The sequence below is a fragment of the Doryrhamphus excisus genome, chromosome 7 (genome assembly GCF_030265055.1).
Source record: "Doryrhamphus excisus isolate RoL2022-K1 chromosome 7, RoL_Dexc_1.0, whole genome shotgun sequence".
Classification (NCBI taxonomy): Eukaryota; Metazoa; Chordata; class Actinopteri; order Syngnathiformes; family Syngnathidae; genus Doryrhamphus; species Doryrhamphus excisus.
This window is the reverse complement of record NC_080472.1, coordinates 6556135-6574623: the sequence shown is the minus strand read 5'-3', so window position 1 is coordinate 6574623 and position 18489 is coordinate 6556135. Positions and strand designations below refer to the sequence as shown.

Here is an 18489-nt window from a genome sequence, read left to right as displayed (position 1 = left end):
CCAGCATCATTCCCTGATGATCGAGAGCGACGGTAGCTTGAGCGATTGCATGAATAGTGGTGAACATCTCAAACTACGTGGTGACGTCTCAAACTACGCAACGTTCATCTTCATAATGAGATGATGGACCAAGTACAAGATGGATGTATGTAGAAGAACATCAACGTTCATTTTTATGATGAGATGATGGGTAGATAGAGTAGTTTTATAGTGTGCTGTTGGATGTGACCTAGACCTAGACCTAGACCTACACCTAGATCTAGATCTAGACCTAGACCTAGACCTAGACCTAGACATAGCCATAGCCAGAGGCCTAGGGTTGGGCCTAGACCTAGACATAGACATAGGCCTAGACCTAGACATAATAGACATAGACATAGACATTCCTTGACAGTAGGTAGTTGTATTTAGTCAGTAGTTACTTCGCTGTAGACCCTCACCTTTGGTCTCGCCTTCAGCTGGGCCGTAGTAGCTAAACAGACGTCCCAGCAGCGTTTCCTCCGACGCCCCCGGCTGCAGAACCTCCTCCTCCATCAGCCACAGGAGCCCACGGGCCTCGTCTGTCTGTCCACTACGCACCTGCCCCAAATGACACAACAAACAGATGCTTATTGCCACATTTCTGACTTCCTGTTCAGTCATTCCCAAGGATGGAGCACCACCTCGATCCAACAGCACACCCCCAAAGGGCCAGGAATGATACACAGGCAGGATATTTCAGCCCTAACTGTTCATTGACGTGGATGCAAGGTGTTCTCTAAAAGGTCCACCAAACGTGGAGCGCTTCCAGAGTGCAGCAGACCCCATGCTGACATTGGAAAGTTCGCTTTGAAAAGTCATGGTGCTCCCACGCCCTATCCTGCAGTACTGATGATTACATCATCTATACACCAATCAAGGTGTCCCTGATTTGAAAAAAAGTGGGGCTAAATAAATAACAGTTTGGATCGGGTCGGTAGACCGCAACCTTCACTTATGAACATCGTGGCATTAATCTGTTCATCTGTTAATCTACAAAAAAAAAGCTACCAACATGCGTTAACACATCATAAGAGAAAATAAAAATAAATAATAATAATAAATGCAGCAACACATTACATCATTATTAATGTTTGATTTTCTCTTATGATGTCCACTATATTGGCTAATAGGAGTGTAAAGAAGAATATAGGGGTGCTATAGAGGACTCTAATCATGCTAAGACGCTAAGGTCATAAAGAGGTTTTTTATGCTGTAACTGCCAGAATATGTCCTGTGTAAATAAGAAATCCTACGTGGTGGAAGTGGACTTATCAGGGTCGGGTCTGGAAGCCATGGGCTGCCATTAAGGGGGGATTACCATGCATGCCTTGGGAATTGTTTTATGCATGTGAAAGTATCAGTGTACGTGTTTTAGTGTTGGTTAGCAACGAGTCAACCGCTGATGACCGCCATCATAGGTGGGTGAGGGAGCTGACCTCTGCTTCCTTCCTTTGTATTAGCGCTCTAAAAGGACTCCAAACGAGGATGTTTGGTGATAGAAATACTTGAACAACACAAAATGTACACAACGGGAGGCACTGTGTTGGTGTATATTTTCAACGTTAGCCAAAAAACATGCTAACCAAGCTCCCGGTGTCCTTGTCTACCAAATGATGGTGTCATTTCCTCAGCAACAAAACCTATTCCAGCAGCTTGTTCCGAGACTAAGAACATCAAGCAAGGCTGTGATCAAGAGTGAATAAAGAAAAGCTTGTCAACAATGAGACATGAAGGTGGAAAAAGCAGTAAAGCCAGCAAACGGGCCGGTCTGGTGTCACTCCACGTATTTCCACAGCCGTGCTCCCAAATTGGCCACATAGGTTGTTTTCTGGCACGCCTGCCGCTGACAGTCAGGAGGGATAAACAAAGCACCAGAGGAAAACCAAACTTTTCTTTTGTGGATGAAAGGAGCCGCAGAGATAATGATCCCCACGTTCCACGTTGCACGAGCCGGCTCCGTCCGATGTCTGCGGCCTGAACGCTCCCCGGTAGCCTCGGAGAAAAGCAGCCACAGAAGCTTGGAGCGGCTATCAGAAAGTGACATCCTTATCAGTCGTGCACACCACACTGACTGCAACACAACGTGTCAGTCTGAGAGACAGGTGACAACCCGCATTGAAATGCCATAAAATAGGCAAACATATCTTTCAACAACATGTCGACACAGAAGACGCTTTGCAATTCACTCCACATGAAGAAGCAGGAAAAAAGGCAATGTTTTCCCCAAGGTTCGCTCCGTGGACACTCTTAGGCCGTGTCCACGCAGACACGGATGCTTGGACACGCCTTAGTTCATCAATCACACAGTCAGAGCTGGTAGAAGATAACCTCCCACGCCAGTGCTTCCTTCACTCTGACACCAACACATCACATTGTCAACATTCATATTGTCTTATCAAGTTGGCAACATCAACCGTTTCTCCTTGGAGCAGTCAGGTCTTTGTTGGCATCCGACGCAGAAAATCCATATTGGATCGGTTTGTAAAAAAACACCCGGACGGGCTGCCATGTGCATTTTCTCTAAGGTCAAGGTCTTGGGAAACTACAGCAGACATCCTCGGCCCCCGTCCGTCCATCCTCGGCCCCCGTCCATCCATTCTTAGTCTGTCCATCCTTGGCCCCCGTCCATCCATCCTTAGTCCGTCCATCCTCTGCCTCAGTCTGTCCATCCGCGGCCCACCGTCCTTCCTGGGCCTCCGTCCGTCCATCCTGGGCCCCCGTCCGTCCATCCTCGGCCTCAGTCCGTCCATCCTCGGCCTCAGTCCGTCCATCCTCGGCCTCAGTCCGTCCATCCTCGGCCCCAGTCCGTCCATCCTCGGCCCCAGTCCGTCCATCCTCGGCCCCAGTCCGTCCATCCTCGGCCTCAGTCCGTCCATCCTCTGCCTCAGTCCGTCCATCCTCTGCCTCAGTCCGTCCATCCTCTGCCTCAGTCCGTCCATCCTCGGCCCCAGTCCGTCCATCCTCGGCCCCAGTCCGTCCATCCTCGGCCCCAGTCCGTCCATCCTCGGCCCCAGTCCGTCCATCCTCGGCCCCCATCCGTCCATCCTCGGCCTCAGTCCGTCCATCCTCGGCCTCAGTCCGTCCATCCTCGGCCTCAGGCAGTCCACACAGCAAGCGACTGGACTGGACTGGATGTGACGATCCATCAAACCAAGCAACAACCCCAAGTCATCAATGACATGGATGTTGGTGTTATGATGTTGAATGCTGAACATTTCTTATGACACTAAGAAAGCAGCTCTTAGTCGGATTGAAAAGCCTTTGCAAAATAAAAGTATTTCATGAGCCAATTAAAAATGAAAGTGATTGGAATAATAGCAGGATGATCTCTGACTGGGAACGCTTGTGATTTGTGTTTCCATGGTGCAGACCACGTCTGCAAAGGCCAAACATTGATTCTTCTTCTTCTCGAGTCCACGTGCTAACCTTTTTATTCTCTACCTTCTTTCCAAAGCAGCCCTTTCACAACGTCAAAGCTGCAGAGAGACACGTTGTGATGGGAGAATGTTGATTTGAGCATGAAAGCTGCAGCCATAGAATAGCGAGTGAGGTGAGCAGAGTCTCCTGGGACTTCATGACTACATTCACAGGCCAGTTAGGAACCGAACGTGCAGGAATAGGGTATATGTTTAAGTCATGAACTTACCAGTGCTTGGCTTGATGCTTGGTCCACCACAGCCACCGACAAAGACGTGTTGGCCTCTGGGTCATCCAGGACGATGTCTATGTTCTCCTGGAGGAGGAACCACATGAAGATTATACTCCAACACACAAAAACCCTCTGATGCAAGAAGATATAGTGTACAGTACATCTTCTAGTACAAAGTCAGCTTTCATCTTCATCATCATCATTATGTCCCATACGCTCCTGATCCAAATGCTAAGAACAGCTGAACAATGTCAACAATGTCGATTTTACACTGCTGGATCTTAAGGAGGTTCTCAGTAAAGCATCAAAATGCAAAAAGAACAAAGCAATTTATTGCAAAGAAGTATTCAAGTGAAATAGCTGGTCATCAGCTGATGATGCCAGTGTTTCCAGGAAGCCAGTGGGAACGTTGCTCCAGGTGCTGAAGATGGCCACATTGTCTGGAACTCCATGCCCACATGTTCGCCACCGGATTTAGGGGAAGGCTGGTCCAAAAGAGGCGGCTTATTCCTCTGGGAGGAGTCCTTAGTGGTGACAACACAAACCAGGTCCTTCAGTCATGCAACATCTCCACATAGCTATAGCGTTTGACGCCCGTGCACGACCTGAAGCTCCATTGTTCCATAGAAGGATGATGGTGGTGGAGAACAGCAAGTGGAAGCACTGCGAGACAGTGACCATGAGCAGGTAAACACGCCGCCATTTTAGTAAGCATGGACCAGTGGAATGGCAATTGCGTGTTTGATAGAAACGGTGCGCAGAGGGAGCTCTTCCCGGCTCAGGACTCCACCGGAACGCTGGATGAGTTTGAGAATTCACAGTATCCCAGCTGAGATGAGGAATCTTAACGGCAGATTTTAAGAATGCTTTCCTACAGGGGGACGCCATCTACAGGAAGTCTTTTTTTTCTAATGAAAATCCCATCATTGTTTCTTAAATGGCATGTTTGAAGGTTTCAGTCAGGAGGACGATAATATTTTTCTTCCATCGCTCTTGGTTTTATTGCATTGTTAAAAAGTTCCTCTTTTTTGTGTCCCCCCCGTATTAAGAGAGAAAATTATGCCGTTTTAGTAGCGCAGTGTTGAAATAGTAATAGAAACAGTAAAGACGTTTCATTGAATTCATTTCAGGGAAATTAGGTTGGGGAAAAGCTGTAATAAGATGGGAATGAGGTGGAAATAGGATGGGAATAATGTCGGAATAGTCACAGGAAAATGCATGAAGATTATTTCAGAAGAAGAGTGAAATATTTGGAAAAAACAGCAAACATGGGAAGACAAAGACCCCTCCAGTGTAGAACAAAGCTGGCGTGAAAGGTTAGGAAAGCCCTTGTGTGGAGGGTGAAGATGACGTGGAAAAGACGCATACGCTACTCGCATATTTTAGAATGGCTATGACCAGTCCAAAGACAGCTGGGATAGGCTCCAGCATACCCCCACCCTAGTGAGGATACGCGGTATAGAAGATGGATGGATGGACAGATTATAACTATACAGTGCAGCCTTCCTCATGGATAAAGGAGAAAGAAAGGAATAGAAATGGATCACATGTAGTGAAGTAAGAATCAACGTTGGGCGCGGAGGAAAAAAGCTGAGCAGCTCTCAAGCGTGTGCACTGGAAATGTGGTCCAAGCGTTTGTGGGGCTAATGGCGCGAGCCTGACAGATGCCAGCGTTCAACTTGACTGTGTGTCAGATGACTTTCCTCCTGGAGCGTGGCAAAGCACCATGCAGCAGAAACATCTAGACCATCCATGCAGCTGAATTCTTTGCGTACCAAGTCCATTGTGTGCTTTGCTCTTCAACCTGCCTGTCGCTGCAATTACTCAAAGTGGGAGAGCTTTAAAAGGGACTTTGACCCACTTCTCTGCCACACTTTCACGCCTTCTCATACTTATAATATACTGACAAAAGAGAATTACGCTACACACACACACACACACACACACACACACACACACACACACACACACTCTTCCATTTTCTTCCACCTATTTGCCAGCCAGGCAGGAAGGAACATCCCAGCCATTAAGTTTCTACCTGGAACACCAACATTATTACAAAACACACAGGTGCACCCATGACATGTACTGGTTCTGGTTCTGGTTCTGGTTGATGCCAGTACTGTACCTACGGGTCTTTTACTGTTCATGTTGGCATGGCCAGCCACTACATCCTGGAGAGCAAACAAGCGTATCCAGGAGTCAGATTGCATGTGGAGTACTATCAATTTCTACATGTTGGTGTTCTAGGTCTGCATTCAAATGAAAACCTCTAGCCCCCCGAAGTTGTTGGTTATTTTGCATTATTTTTTGCTAGCATCTTGTCTCTTTTTATCTACATATTCCATCGCTGTGTGATACTTAAGCAGATTCTTTCGGACAGCGTGGATAAGAATGGTAGCTGGAATATTTACCCCCCATTTCTATCAAGCTGGTGAGGTCATTATGCCCTGTGATGTGTTCTCCTCCTAAGTCGGGCTTACTAGCCTTTTGGGCAACACAGTGTTAACTCCATTTAGCTACAATCTCTGCTACTGCAATATTAATGCTCCGTGCTCTACATCGGTTCTCATCAAGGGAAAATCCCCATACCAATATCTGATTTTTGGGCTGATATCGGGCCGATAATTATTGGTGAACGATAGTATTGGACATCCCTAATAAATATACCACTATACTATATACCCCATACAGTATATAACATGTACAGTATGTACCGTATAGAGTATATACCCTATACAGTATGTACCATGGACAGTATATGCCATATACAGTATTTACCATATAGACGATATATAACCTATACAGTATATACCATATATAGTATATACCATATACACTATATGTATACCCTATACACTATATAGCCTATACAGTATATAACATGTACAGTATGTACCATATAGAGTATATACCCTATACAGTATGTACCATGGACAGTATGTACCATATACACTATATATAGCCTATACAGTATATACCATATACAGTATGTACCATATAGAGTATATACCCTATACAGTATGTACCATGGACAGTATATACAGTAAACCTCGGATATATCGGATTCAATTGTTCCCACTGGTTTTGTCCGATATAAGCGAAATCCGTTATATGCGTATACCAGAAAATGTCCGTTTTACGCATATATCGGATTTATATCCGGTATATGCGTAAATCGGATTTTATCCATTATAAAAAGGCACTTCCTTGACTATGTTTCTAATGTACCTGGACGCGCAGGCAACGCTGCAAATGACGTCGTATAGCGGCCTGTCACGATTCGGCGAATCGGAGCACCACGATGCGGCCATCCGATATATGCGAGGGAAATTTAATGGAAATGCATTGGAACGGGACTGGAGATTTTGTCCGAAATAGGCGAAATCCGTTATAAAAAATCCGATATATGCAATGAATTTTTATTGGAAATGCATTACAGAAAAATCGGTTCTTTTTTATCTGTCCGTTGTGAGCGAATTTCCGATATATCCGAGTCCGATGTATCCGAGGTTTACTGTACCATATATAGTATGCACCATATAGACTATATATAACCTATACACTATATATCATATATAGTATGTACCATATACACTATATATATATAACAAATACACTATATATCATATACAGTATGGACCATATACACTATATACTTTATACAGTATGTACCCTATACAGTAAATACCCTATACATGATGTACCCTATACAGTATGTACCCTATACGGTATATACCCTATACATGATGTACCTTATACAGTATGTACCGTATACACTACATACCCTATACAGTATGTACCGTATAGACCCTATACCCTATATCTGTTATGTGGATCCAGTCTAAATGAGACCTACATGGATCCAGTCTTGATGAGACCTACGGTAAGTGTATCCATCTAGTCTAGATAAGACCTACAGTATGTGGATCCAGTCTAGATGAGACCTACAGTATGTAGATCCAATCTAGATGAGACCTACTGTATGTGGATCCAGTCTAGATGAGACCTACGGTATGTTGATCCAGTCTCCATGAGACCTACATGGATCCAGTCTCGATGAGACCTACGGTATGCGGATCCAGTCTAGATGAGACAGTCTAGAAGCGCCCCCACCTCCTTGTATCGCTCCAACTCCTGGAGGAAGGTGCGCTGGTAGAAGAGACCCTGCAGACGTTCCTGGGTGTAGTTGTGGCAAAGGTGGTCAAAAGTTGCGCCACAGTCTCGCTTAAGCAGCCTGGGGTTTTGGAAGCCCGGCGTGTCCACGATGAGCAGGGAGCACAAAGGAAGTTGGCTTGATTTCAAGGCCCTGAAGCAACACAAACAACCAGCGTTATTATTATTGCAGTACTGCAGTATGTTTTATTGATAACGTTCACTCTATCACCCCAAGCTTTAACCTTACTTCTTTCCACTGCACTCCAAACTTCCCTCAACTTTAGCCACATTTTCTTCTCCCGTCTTCGATGCGCCTCGTTCTCTTTCATCCACTAAACACCCAAACCCGAACCCAAACACAAACCCAAACCAGCATGATAGAACACATGAGGAACGCTGCAACTCCTCGATGACTCCCTCCTTCATCAAGTGTCTTTCCTTCATCAGCTTTCATGAAAAAGCATCCAATCAAATGTGCCGAGTCATCCATGAGAGCACAGCTGTTACCTTAGTGTCAAACATCAACGCTGCTTTTTCATTTCACGGCCCTGTAGGTGCATTGTCCAATCACACTTCAACAGCAAAGCAATGTCCCAAGAAGAGAAGGTTGAGATGAAGGGCCTCAGAAAGGCCGTGCACACGGGTGTAGGATACGGAGGAGAACTACTAACCGGTTGATGAGAGACACGATGAGGGTGAAGAGTTCAGAGTACAGGCCGGACGCCATGGCCTCCAAACACTCCATGGCTGAAGCTTTGGGTCCTGAGAAGCAAAAAGAAAAGAAAGTCAAGCGACACGGCCCTAAGAAGAGAAACCTTTTCAGCAGGAGGTGCTGCGTTCAGGTGCTGCATTTGCATGGATAATAGCATGACACAGAATACCAGACGGTCATAAGCAGGTTGCAGGCTTTTTGCTAGCGTGCTAATGCTAGGACAGGTGAAAGAGAGGTCAATAAGGAGCCGCCTTGTGTCCTTCAAGGTGTCACGGTGCTCACATGAGAGAAATCAATGTGAGCCAATTATGATTTCAAGGACAATGAAGAGAGGATCCAACATTGGCCATGCTGACATGAGAGTGTGCACTTATCTGTCAATGGCCATTGTTCGACTGCGGTGTTCATTACCAAGATAAGCAGGCTTGCATTTCCCTCAGGTGAGGAAAGAGGCGTGTGCTGCGCTGGAAAAGAGAATGAGGGGACAGAAGGAGGACGACGGTGGGGTACCTGCGTCTGCTGCACCGCTTTCCTCCCGAGCCTGGCGGATGCTGCTGGATCTGGGCAGGGTGCCCTTGGCCTGGTGCTTGAAGATGGAGGAGGAGAGCTCTTCCAGGGTGCAGCCCAGCAGGTAGGCTGCCTTCTGGGCCCACTCATGACGTGCAAATTGTTTCCTGCCAGCTGAGAAGCGTGCATGAAGACCTTCATTAGCCCGGACGCCAACAACCCCTTTGCACATGGCTGGTCACGTGCCTTTCTGATAATTCCGTCTGTGTTGTCTGCTGAGGAGGAGGCTGACACTGCAGACACTCTGACATGCACAAAAAGCTTATGGACACAGCATATAAATACTTCTTTAACAAGATTAGAGCCCTCTAGACATGAAATAACACCCCTATAGTCACATTTATACTCCTTTTACCCAATGTAGTACACATGATAAGAGGAAATAAACTTACACATTACAGTTGTTTTCTACTACAATACTTTGTGCAGTGGCTAATGTCTTTTATATAAATTTAACATTACTGACACCTAGTGACCAGTCTAGGATACTACATATGAGACTGTCTACTCAGGCCACAGTATTTGTATTTATGTTTGAAAATTCTTTATTTAGTGCTGTCATTAATTCGATCGGGAATTCATTCATGTCTTTTTTCATCTCACCTACCAAAGCCCCCCACCTTGATGTATTTATGTCACAATACTGATTGTATTACAATACACAATACAAAATGATATGAACAAAACAAAGTGACCTTATTAAACCTTTTCCTCCAGAATTTTATGAAAAGGCAAAGTTGTCAAGTGAGAGTTGAAAAATTGGAGTAACGTAATTAAAAAAAATAATGTCACTAAATATGACCAACATGAATCCTCCGTCCATTTTATATGCCCTGCCCTGATTAGGGTGGTGGGCGTATGTTGGAGCCTATCCAGGGTCTCTCGCCCAAAGACAGCTGGGATAGGCTCCAGCAGGCTCCGCAATAGAAAATGGATGGATGGATGAATTCAACCACAAAAGCGTCCTGATGTCCTCATCGATCCCTTCGGAGAGGCGTGATCGAGTCAAGGCATGAAAGTGAGGAGCAAATCGCTCTATCGGAGCTAGCGTGTTGGGAAAAGCCATGGACGCATCAGAGGTGGCTGTGGGCGTGGCCATGCCGTGAGAGAGGTGCTCACCCCCTACCCCCACAAGTCCATGCATGGGTAAAGAATGGCCCCCATTCCACACCCCTGGCTTTGGATGTTTACATTCAACAAAACCATTTTCAGCTGAAATGAAGACCGGAAAGTTTTTCCATGGACACAAACAGCCTGTTTTCTCCTAATATTGAAAAACGTGTGTGGATGTGATGCTAGTGAGCGCCCGTGTGTGCATTTCTATTTCTAAATCAGCATGTCTAAATACTTTCACGTTCTATTATGTGAGGAGTGATAGAAGAAGAAGAGTAGAAAACGTGACTTCTGAGACTTGGGAGACAGACTGGGAGAATCCCCACAGTGCACAGGAGCCATGCTAGGAGCTTCTCATCCAGCCGGCACATCCCCTGCAGGGCCGCTAATAAGCAGGAGGCTGGGACAGACTTTCTCCAAATCCCCAATATTCCACATTTGCTTTGATGCCCCGATTCTTTTTCCTTTGCTTAAATATCAAGCTGGAGAAATTCAACTTGGCAGAATTACTAAAGATTTCTGAGTACAAATTAAGCACTGGAGTATGAATTATTACAGCAACATCGCTTTTTTTCACTTCATTTCATCATTCACCCTCAAATGACTTCACAGACTTGGAGATCGTTGCTGCCCCCCTGTGCTACAATGCTGAATTGCACGCCTCCCTTTCAGAGATAAGATGAGAAGCTTGCCTTTTGTGTGTCATACCCAACAAGACAGCGTGGGCTCTACCCACTGCCATGCCCACTGTCATGCCCACTGTCATACCCAATGCTCACGTCAGCCTGCTGGAGGTGGCGCTCCCCACAAATGTACATTTTAGTACTCCATAACCATTAGTATTCCCTCATACTATGTAATGTTACCTTTACGTGTATATGTAATGTTACCCGTACGTGTATATGTAAGGTAACCTGTACGTGTATATGTCATGTTACCTTTACGTGTATATGTCATGTTACCTTTACGTATATATGCAATGTTACCTTTACGGATGTATGTAATGTTACCTTTACGTGTATATGTAATGTTACATGTATGTGTATATGTAATGTTACCTTTACGTGTATATGTGATGTTACCGTTACATATGTGTAAGTTACCTTTACATATACGTAGATGTAATGTTACCTTTACATATATATGTAATGTTACCTGTACGTATATATGTAATGTTCCCTTTCCATATGATCTAACGTTAGCATTACGTATATATGTATGTACTGTTACCTTTACGTATTCCCTCATACTACATGATACTTTTATGTATTCCCTGGAAGTATCAGCAAGACGAAGTGAATATGAAACCAAAAATGCAGTAGTCTATGTGTACCATGTGTAGGTGGTGCGTTCAAGGAGCTCTGAAATTGATTGGCCCTATCAATACTTATGATAGGTGAGTGGTTTGAGGTCACATTTGTGTGTTGAAACGATGACTGGTGGTAAACGAGGCCACGTGTCAATCAAAGTACTTAATCATCCATCATTTATTTCAATGGTTTGATCATGTGACGTCTGTTCTTCATTTATTGTTTAAATTAGCATTTTTACACATCTGATTGTGTCCTGTCCTTTGTTGTATACGAGCTCGGCTATATGGCCAACTTACTTGCAATAAGTCAGACAATACACACATAATAGATCTAGGAAATAGAAACCAGACACATGAGGTGGTATCACCGATGCCAGATGGAAGACATCAGTGGTATCATGCAGCACTGCTTGACGTAAACACGAAAAAAAGTGTATACATTAAATCATGGCCCGCATTTCCAAGACTGGTATCCATTGACATAAAAGTCAAGTTTCTCAAGGGCCTTGGGGGACGGATGCCAGGCTGTGGCCCGGTGGTTGGGCGCCCCGAGAGAAGGAAGATGATGCATGTTTGCCTCAGGGTTTCATCCTTATTAAAGAAGCAAACTGGGAGAGCAAGAGAAAGGCTACTGATCATGAAGCCCAGCCTCCTGATCTAAATAAAGGCCACATTCACATCCAAAAAAAGGACCCCTTTCCAAGCTTGCATGACAAGCAGAGGCCAAAGGTCACTGTGGTAGCGAGTGAGATGCATTTCTATGACTAGACGAGAGCTAAGCTCCAGCGGCCTGGACTCTGCTTGAAAGAAATGTACCTTTTGTCGCCCCCGCAGCTCCCAGGTGGTAGATGGCCCCCAGTACCAGCCAGAAGGCTCTCTGCTCATCGTGACCGACCCCCAGCACCTTCATGGCGGCCTGCAGCTTGGAAAAGTGCTGGGAGGCCCGCTGCTTGTCCTCCACCTGGTGGACATCACATTACATGTGTCTTACTGCAGCATGGTGGCACACCAACCAGTATCCATGGCCTAAATACACACACACTCCCACCGCAAGGCATGCTGGGTAGTTGCCATCTCCCGACATTTCTGCTTGACGGGTGACGAGGTCGTCAGAGTAGACAAGGAGGAGTTGACAAACTCTTGATGTCAGCTGGACTACCCAGCATGTCTTGTGGGCATTTGGAAATAGGTTTTATGTTGTGTTCATGTTTTCTGTTCTGTTGTTTGACTTGGACTTAAGGGATGCGTTAACTTGCTGTGTTTTTGTTTCGTTGCACCGTGAGCAAGCATTGGATGCCACCTGGCTGTTGACAACCCCCCCTTAGTACCCCTGGTATACACAGAATGCTGTACATTCAATGTAATTTACCATTGGGGGAAATTAGCATACAGTACCTTTGGCTGTATTGCTTTCATTTGATCATATGAAAGTTGTCATTTCTGGAAAAAATAAAGTCCAAATAAAACGTACAAAGATTATTTTGGAAAAAGGTTTAAATATTTGTTCATATAAAAAACCAAGCAGCGTAATACTTTTTAGGACTTTTCACCAACACTATATGACAAAGCTGACATTCTACTTCTTAGCACTGGAGGGAAAAAGTTTGGACGCCCCTGGGTTGGGGTCGAGGCAGAGCTAATCAATATGAAGCAAACACAAAGTGTACACAATACGGCAAAGGTAAAGGAAGAGGAGGAGGAAGATGCTGATCATCACTCACCTTGGTCGGAGGCATGATCCCAAACACGTTGGTTTCAGCAAAGTGGTTGAGGTGAAGCTCCGTTCTGTAATGAAGAAATAGAAGGTTTAGTTTTTCCTACACAGATGCAATACCCTCACCAGCTGCTTCAACAGCTAATGAGATCCAGCACAAGCATATGAAAAATCAGTTCTGTGTATCGGTGGATGGGAACGTTTGGAATGCAGTTTCACGTCAACACCAGTCAGCAGTCTAATCATCTTGGTAAGGTGGACGTCGGGAGACACCATTGGGTCCCCTCATCAGCGCCACATTGTTCTCATAGTCCTGCAAACCAAAGTAGCGCATGTACAGTACATAACGAAATGTGCTGCCTTTACTTCCCAGCTCATGGCTGGTTGGCTCTTTGGCGACACCTAGCGGCTGCAATAATTCATTGTGTTGCATTTGCAACACAGTTAGGCACACAATTACATAGCAGATGTTTTTTGCTATGGAATGCTTTCTACTATGTGTTTGCCTTGTCTGTAAGTCATGTGCAACTGCCAAGAAGTTTGCTAGTTAAGACTGCGGTGTTGTTTTCTTAGGACAATAATTATGTGGAGCTTAGATTGTAGCTGCTGCATCAGCCTCTGACTGACCAAATACACACGCAGGATGCTCATTGGTCAACACAAGCATGAAGGATATCTTTTATGTATAGTTCTCATTTGCCTCCTTGTTGGTGGAGCCTCCTTCTGGCTTCACTGTCTTCTCTTGTGGACTGATGGTGGAAGTGGCACTGTGACGATAGCTTGGTGATACATAGCTAGCCGTAAATGAGATGGATGGCCCTAATGGTGTGGCTAGCGGATGCATGTCAACATGATAGAGAGATTGTGCTGCAGTGTGAAGCCCATTCAAGGGCTCTGTCAGCCGTGATCCAGACCTGAGAGCGCCGTCAGCTCCAGCCATTAGGTAGTAAAACACATGAAAAGTGGACTCGCCCTCCGGTCTTCTGGTCACCCTCGTCTTCTCCAGAAGCATCGTCTGCCAGGCCACAGCACAAGCGGCATGACTCCATCATAGTCACACTGAATAAATCAATAAGTGGGATCACCAATACCTGAATAGAGGCTGAGGTCACCAGGCCCGACTGGTCAAAATCCAAAGAAACAATATGGGAGAAGCGGCTAGCATTCCCATTCATACAGGTGGAAGCATTCCCAAAGGCCTCTAGCAGTGTGTACACCGCCTGCCACTTCTCCACTGCAGACAGGTGAGAGTCAGGAAAACAACAATGTCCCTTTTCATTTGAGCCTGCTTCTCTTCCAGCTTACTTGAAAAGCTTTTGTTGGTGCTGCCAGCAACGCTGACAAGGTACTGGATGATGTGCTGACAGTTGGTGGTCTTGCCGCTCCCACTTTTGCCCAGCAAGACGATGGACTGGTCCTGGCGAGTGGTCAGGAGGTTCCGATAGGCAGACTGGGCCATGCTGTAAATATGGGGGGCGCTGTCCTCTCGCCTACAGCCTTTAAACATTTGCATCACCTGACGCCAAGACACAGACGCAGAAATAGAGGAATGTACGTATCGCTGACTTGATGGCCAGACAGATACACAACAGATACACTTGTCTCGCTGTCCTCTTTATCCATTATCCATGTCACTCCTTTCTCCTGATCACTCCTTTCTGGATATCTCCTTTATCCCTGTCAATCAGTCCTTTATCCCCATCAATCGCTCCTTTCTCGCGATCTCCTTTATCCCTATCAATCACTCCTTTCTCCTGATCACTCATTTCTGGCTATCTACTTTATCCCTATCAATCACTCTTTTATCGCTATCAATCACTCCTTTCTCGCTATCTCCTTTATCCCTATCAATCACTCCTTTCTTGCTTTCTCCTTTATCCCTATCAATCACTCCTTTATCCCTATCAATCACTCCTTTCTCGCTATCTCCTTTCTCCCTATCAATCACTCCTTTCTGGCTATCTCCTTTATCCCTATCAATCACTCCTTTATCCCTATCAATCACTCCTTTCTCGCTTTCTCCTTTATCCCTATCAATCACTCTTTCTCACTATCTCCTTTATCCCTGTCAATCACTCCTTTCTCCTCGTCTGCTTTATTCTTCTTTCCCTGTGTGTCCCGCCTTCCATGTCACTCACATAGAGTTCCAATGTTTACCAGCAATGCACAGATTTGATTGGCTGAGTGGCGTCATGTGGGATAGCTTAGCTTGCATGAAATTGGTCAGTGGATTTCCTGAGTTCATCATGAAAGAAAGGTCTAGTATGGGTCCAACATATGCTGTATACACTGTATAAACAATATAGCAAATATAAAAAGCAGCTAGACTGATGACTGGATGAGGGCACATCAAGCCTTCCCAGCGTTCAATGAAGCCAAAAGAGTGTGCCTGGAGGTTGATGGCAAAGGTTTCACGGTCTAGCAGCTGCATGCCATGCTGACGGAGCGGTGGAAGAGTGTTGTCATATTGTTTTACTTGGATTGTTATTATTGTTATTGTAGCCCAAGACCCAAACTGGAGATGTGACCCTCTGACCCCAGACCCCAAACAAATCAAACAGCCAAAAAATAATCAAGCATAGATGATTTGACGGGGCCAAAAACCCGACCAGTGATCATTACAGTCTGAGTCTCGGCTGAGGTTTGGAAAGGCTGACGTGGTGTACGGTATCGCCAATGGCGGCTAGCACTTACCTTCTCAGAGTACATGGAAGGGGCACTAATGGGGTTAATGACCACCATGTTGGTCCCGGCGTAGGTGTGCACCAGGTTGCCGCCATAGCGCTGCCGTAGTGAGTGCATCACACTGGACTCATTTAAGTACTGGAGAGAGGCCAGGTCCTCCACTCGCTCAAACAACGGAGGATTTGCCTGGAGTTCAGAGGAACAAAAAGTTTCACCTGCCGTCCTCCCTGAACCATTCAGAGCCGAAGTGGTGATTGATTACCTTCTCCACGTCATCTTCATCCACGTCTAATAGAGATCCATCACTCTCCAGGCGGATTTTCACCTTCCCCTCTGGCAGACTGCCTGCATCGGTCTTCAGGAGAGTTGCTGCAAGACCACAACATCCATTTGTCGTCCAATGACAAAGCAGCTGAATTATTTCATTTTCTTACTAACCCAAGGAAAAGCCATCTTTGTGGACGAGCCATACTTTTTCAGTGTTGTACCAGGCTCTCTCCGCAGCAATGTGTTCTTCCGTCTTGCCCTGCTTCCAAAGTCCAGGAAGACCAGGAAGTCCAGGAAGAGTTCATGCAACAAGATCACACAGTCAAGACATGCGACATAAACTACAGCAGGACAGTCGACTCTGGCCTTTTGGGTGCCATATTGGACAATAAATTGTTGTTCCATTATCACTCCCTCGCTATGTTGAGTCTTTTCACAAGTGAATGAATGGTGGCAGACTAATATCAGTCAAAAAATGGAAATACGAGTACTTGACGCCACCTGTCTGCTCACTCTGGTCACCAGGCAGCCATGACCTGTCCCACATAATTCATTAGAAAAAAGCTCTCCTTCCTCTCACCCTGTGTGGAAGTGGTACATTTTGGCTTCTCAAGCTTTGAAGAAATAAATCTGAGGGTAGTTAGCCTGCCCGCTGGCTAGCTCGCAGCCGTCTTGACAATGTAGTGTAATCAAAAAAGAATAGGTGACTATAGGGGTGTTATTTCATGTGCACGGGTCTCTAATAATGTCATGATGAAAATAGGCCAATTGCAGCTTTCAGTAGAAAAGCTGAAAGGCTTGAAGCGGACGTTTCCCCGCTTAAATGTAGTTCACTAACTGTTTCAAAGAGAGAAAGGGAAGGAAGAAGATTTGATTATTTGTATTAATAGAAATTGTGTGCAACAGGTAGCATATGAACAATTCCATATGGAAGAGAAATATCTATATAAATCTTATACAGTAAGTCGGAATGCATCAGACAGCGAAAACAGGTATAAGATCCTTCATCAAATTGGAGGAAATCAACCTTGTATGATTTGGGTACTGAATGTTGAACGTGTGTTCTATAACTTTCTGTTTCTTTGTAAACATGTAACATGTTAGAAACATGAATGCTAACCTTCGCTGCCGAGTGTGCCGCTTGGAGAATGGCCACAGGATCCTCGGAAGCCTTGGGCTGGAAAAGGCAACACGCGTAAACACCACAATGTATCACCCGACACACAATCACTGCATTGATATCGTACTTCCAGGTTGGCTGAAGTACACTTTTACATCTCGTTTGGCTTCACAATCCCAGTTAGTACCACCAGTCACACAGGGGAACCAGCAATAGTACATACTTATCACTGTACTATACTGTATGTCCTTCATACTGACTTACATATGTAGTATTCTAGTAGTGTACTTGACATGTGCTTGGTGTGTTGTGTGTACAGTGTGAACGACATTGGAGTTGATTTAGTAGAACACCCAGTCGACACCAAAGCTCAGCTTAGGTCTCGGAGTGGAACTGGTCCATAACCTGAGGACCACCTGAAGAACTGGCAGCAGATTGGTCTACTATGAAGGAAGGATGGAAGTCTGTGTGTGGTGACCATTCCGTGCATCCGATCAAGTATGAAAAGTATAGATATTTTGATTGGACTAGAGACCTACATCATCAATATTTTGCTGATGTGATGAAAAAAAATCATGGTGACGAGCAAGCATGCTGCTAATGCCATTTCCATCCATTCTGGTCCTCAGTCAAGCGTTTTCTCGTCTTGCGATACCCGGTGCATGTCTCCACCATCCATCCATCTAAGGATTCATGGCTGATTCTTATTCTTCCTGGGGGCTGATAGCCATGCCACTGCATCTCTGGCTTGGCAGACAGGATGTCTGGCGGTACGGGTTGATCCTTAACAAGCCTACTATTAAGAGGGTGGGGCAACATTTTCAACACACAAAAAGCCTTGAGAGAAACGTGAATAAGTCATTCACGCTGCTGCTCATGACACCAAACAACCACGCCAGCCATATCAATGAAAGCACACTAGCATTCAGCTACTCATTAAGGTATTCATAACAAACTCAACGCACCGCTGCACAAATGTGTCTTTTGAGACCCAGGCGAGAAAGCATCACAACACTCAACATCCTCCCCCCCATTGCCCGTGAAAACAGACGCAGACAAGGTAGCGCATGAAAGGAAGGAACAAGGAGGAGCATCTCTGGCACGCAGCCATGGGAGAAGGGAGAGCCTGCGGTCACCAGGTTGGATTTGTGGCCTCTCGCATGCTCGCCAC

General features: G+C 45.4%; 1 protein-coding gene across 1 annotated transcript in view; it reads right to left on the bottom strand.

Moving 5' to 3' along the window:
* The window catches only part of LOC131132200 (unconventional myosin-XVIIIa-like), an 82720-nt gene that overhangs the window by 50191 nt on the left and 14040 nt on the right, over nucleotides 1-18489 (bottom strand). Inside the window, exons 6-19 of the mRNA XM_058077610.1 lie at nucleotides 17319-17375; nucleotides 16370-16457; nucleotides 16194-16300; nucleotides 15941-16117; nucleotides 14552-14762; nucleotides 14338-14480; nucleotides 14161-14261; nucleotides 13254-13317; nucleotides 12349-12493; nucleotides 9051-9221; nucleotides 8500-8590; nucleotides 7787-7979; nucleotides 3668-3754; nucleotides 441-579 (exon numbers count right to left, since the gene is read on the bottom strand). Of these exons, the coding sequence (XP_057933593.1) occupies nucleotides 441-579; nucleotides 3668-3754; nucleotides 7787-7979; nucleotides 8500-8590; nucleotides 9051-9221; nucleotides 12349-12493; nucleotides 13254-13317; nucleotides 14161-14261; nucleotides 14338-14480; nucleotides 14552-14762; nucleotides 15941-16117; nucleotides 16194-16300; nucleotides 16370-16457; nucleotides 17319-17375 (1774 nt within the window). The remainder of the gene's footprint in view (nucleotides 1-440; nucleotides 580-3667; nucleotides 3755-7786; nucleotides 7980-8499; nucleotides 8591-9050; nucleotides 9222-12348; nucleotides 12494-13253; nucleotides 13318-14160; nucleotides 14262-14337; nucleotides 14481-14551; nucleotides 14763-15940; nucleotides 16118-16193; nucleotides 16301-16369; nucleotides 16458-17318; nucleotides 17376-18489) is intronic.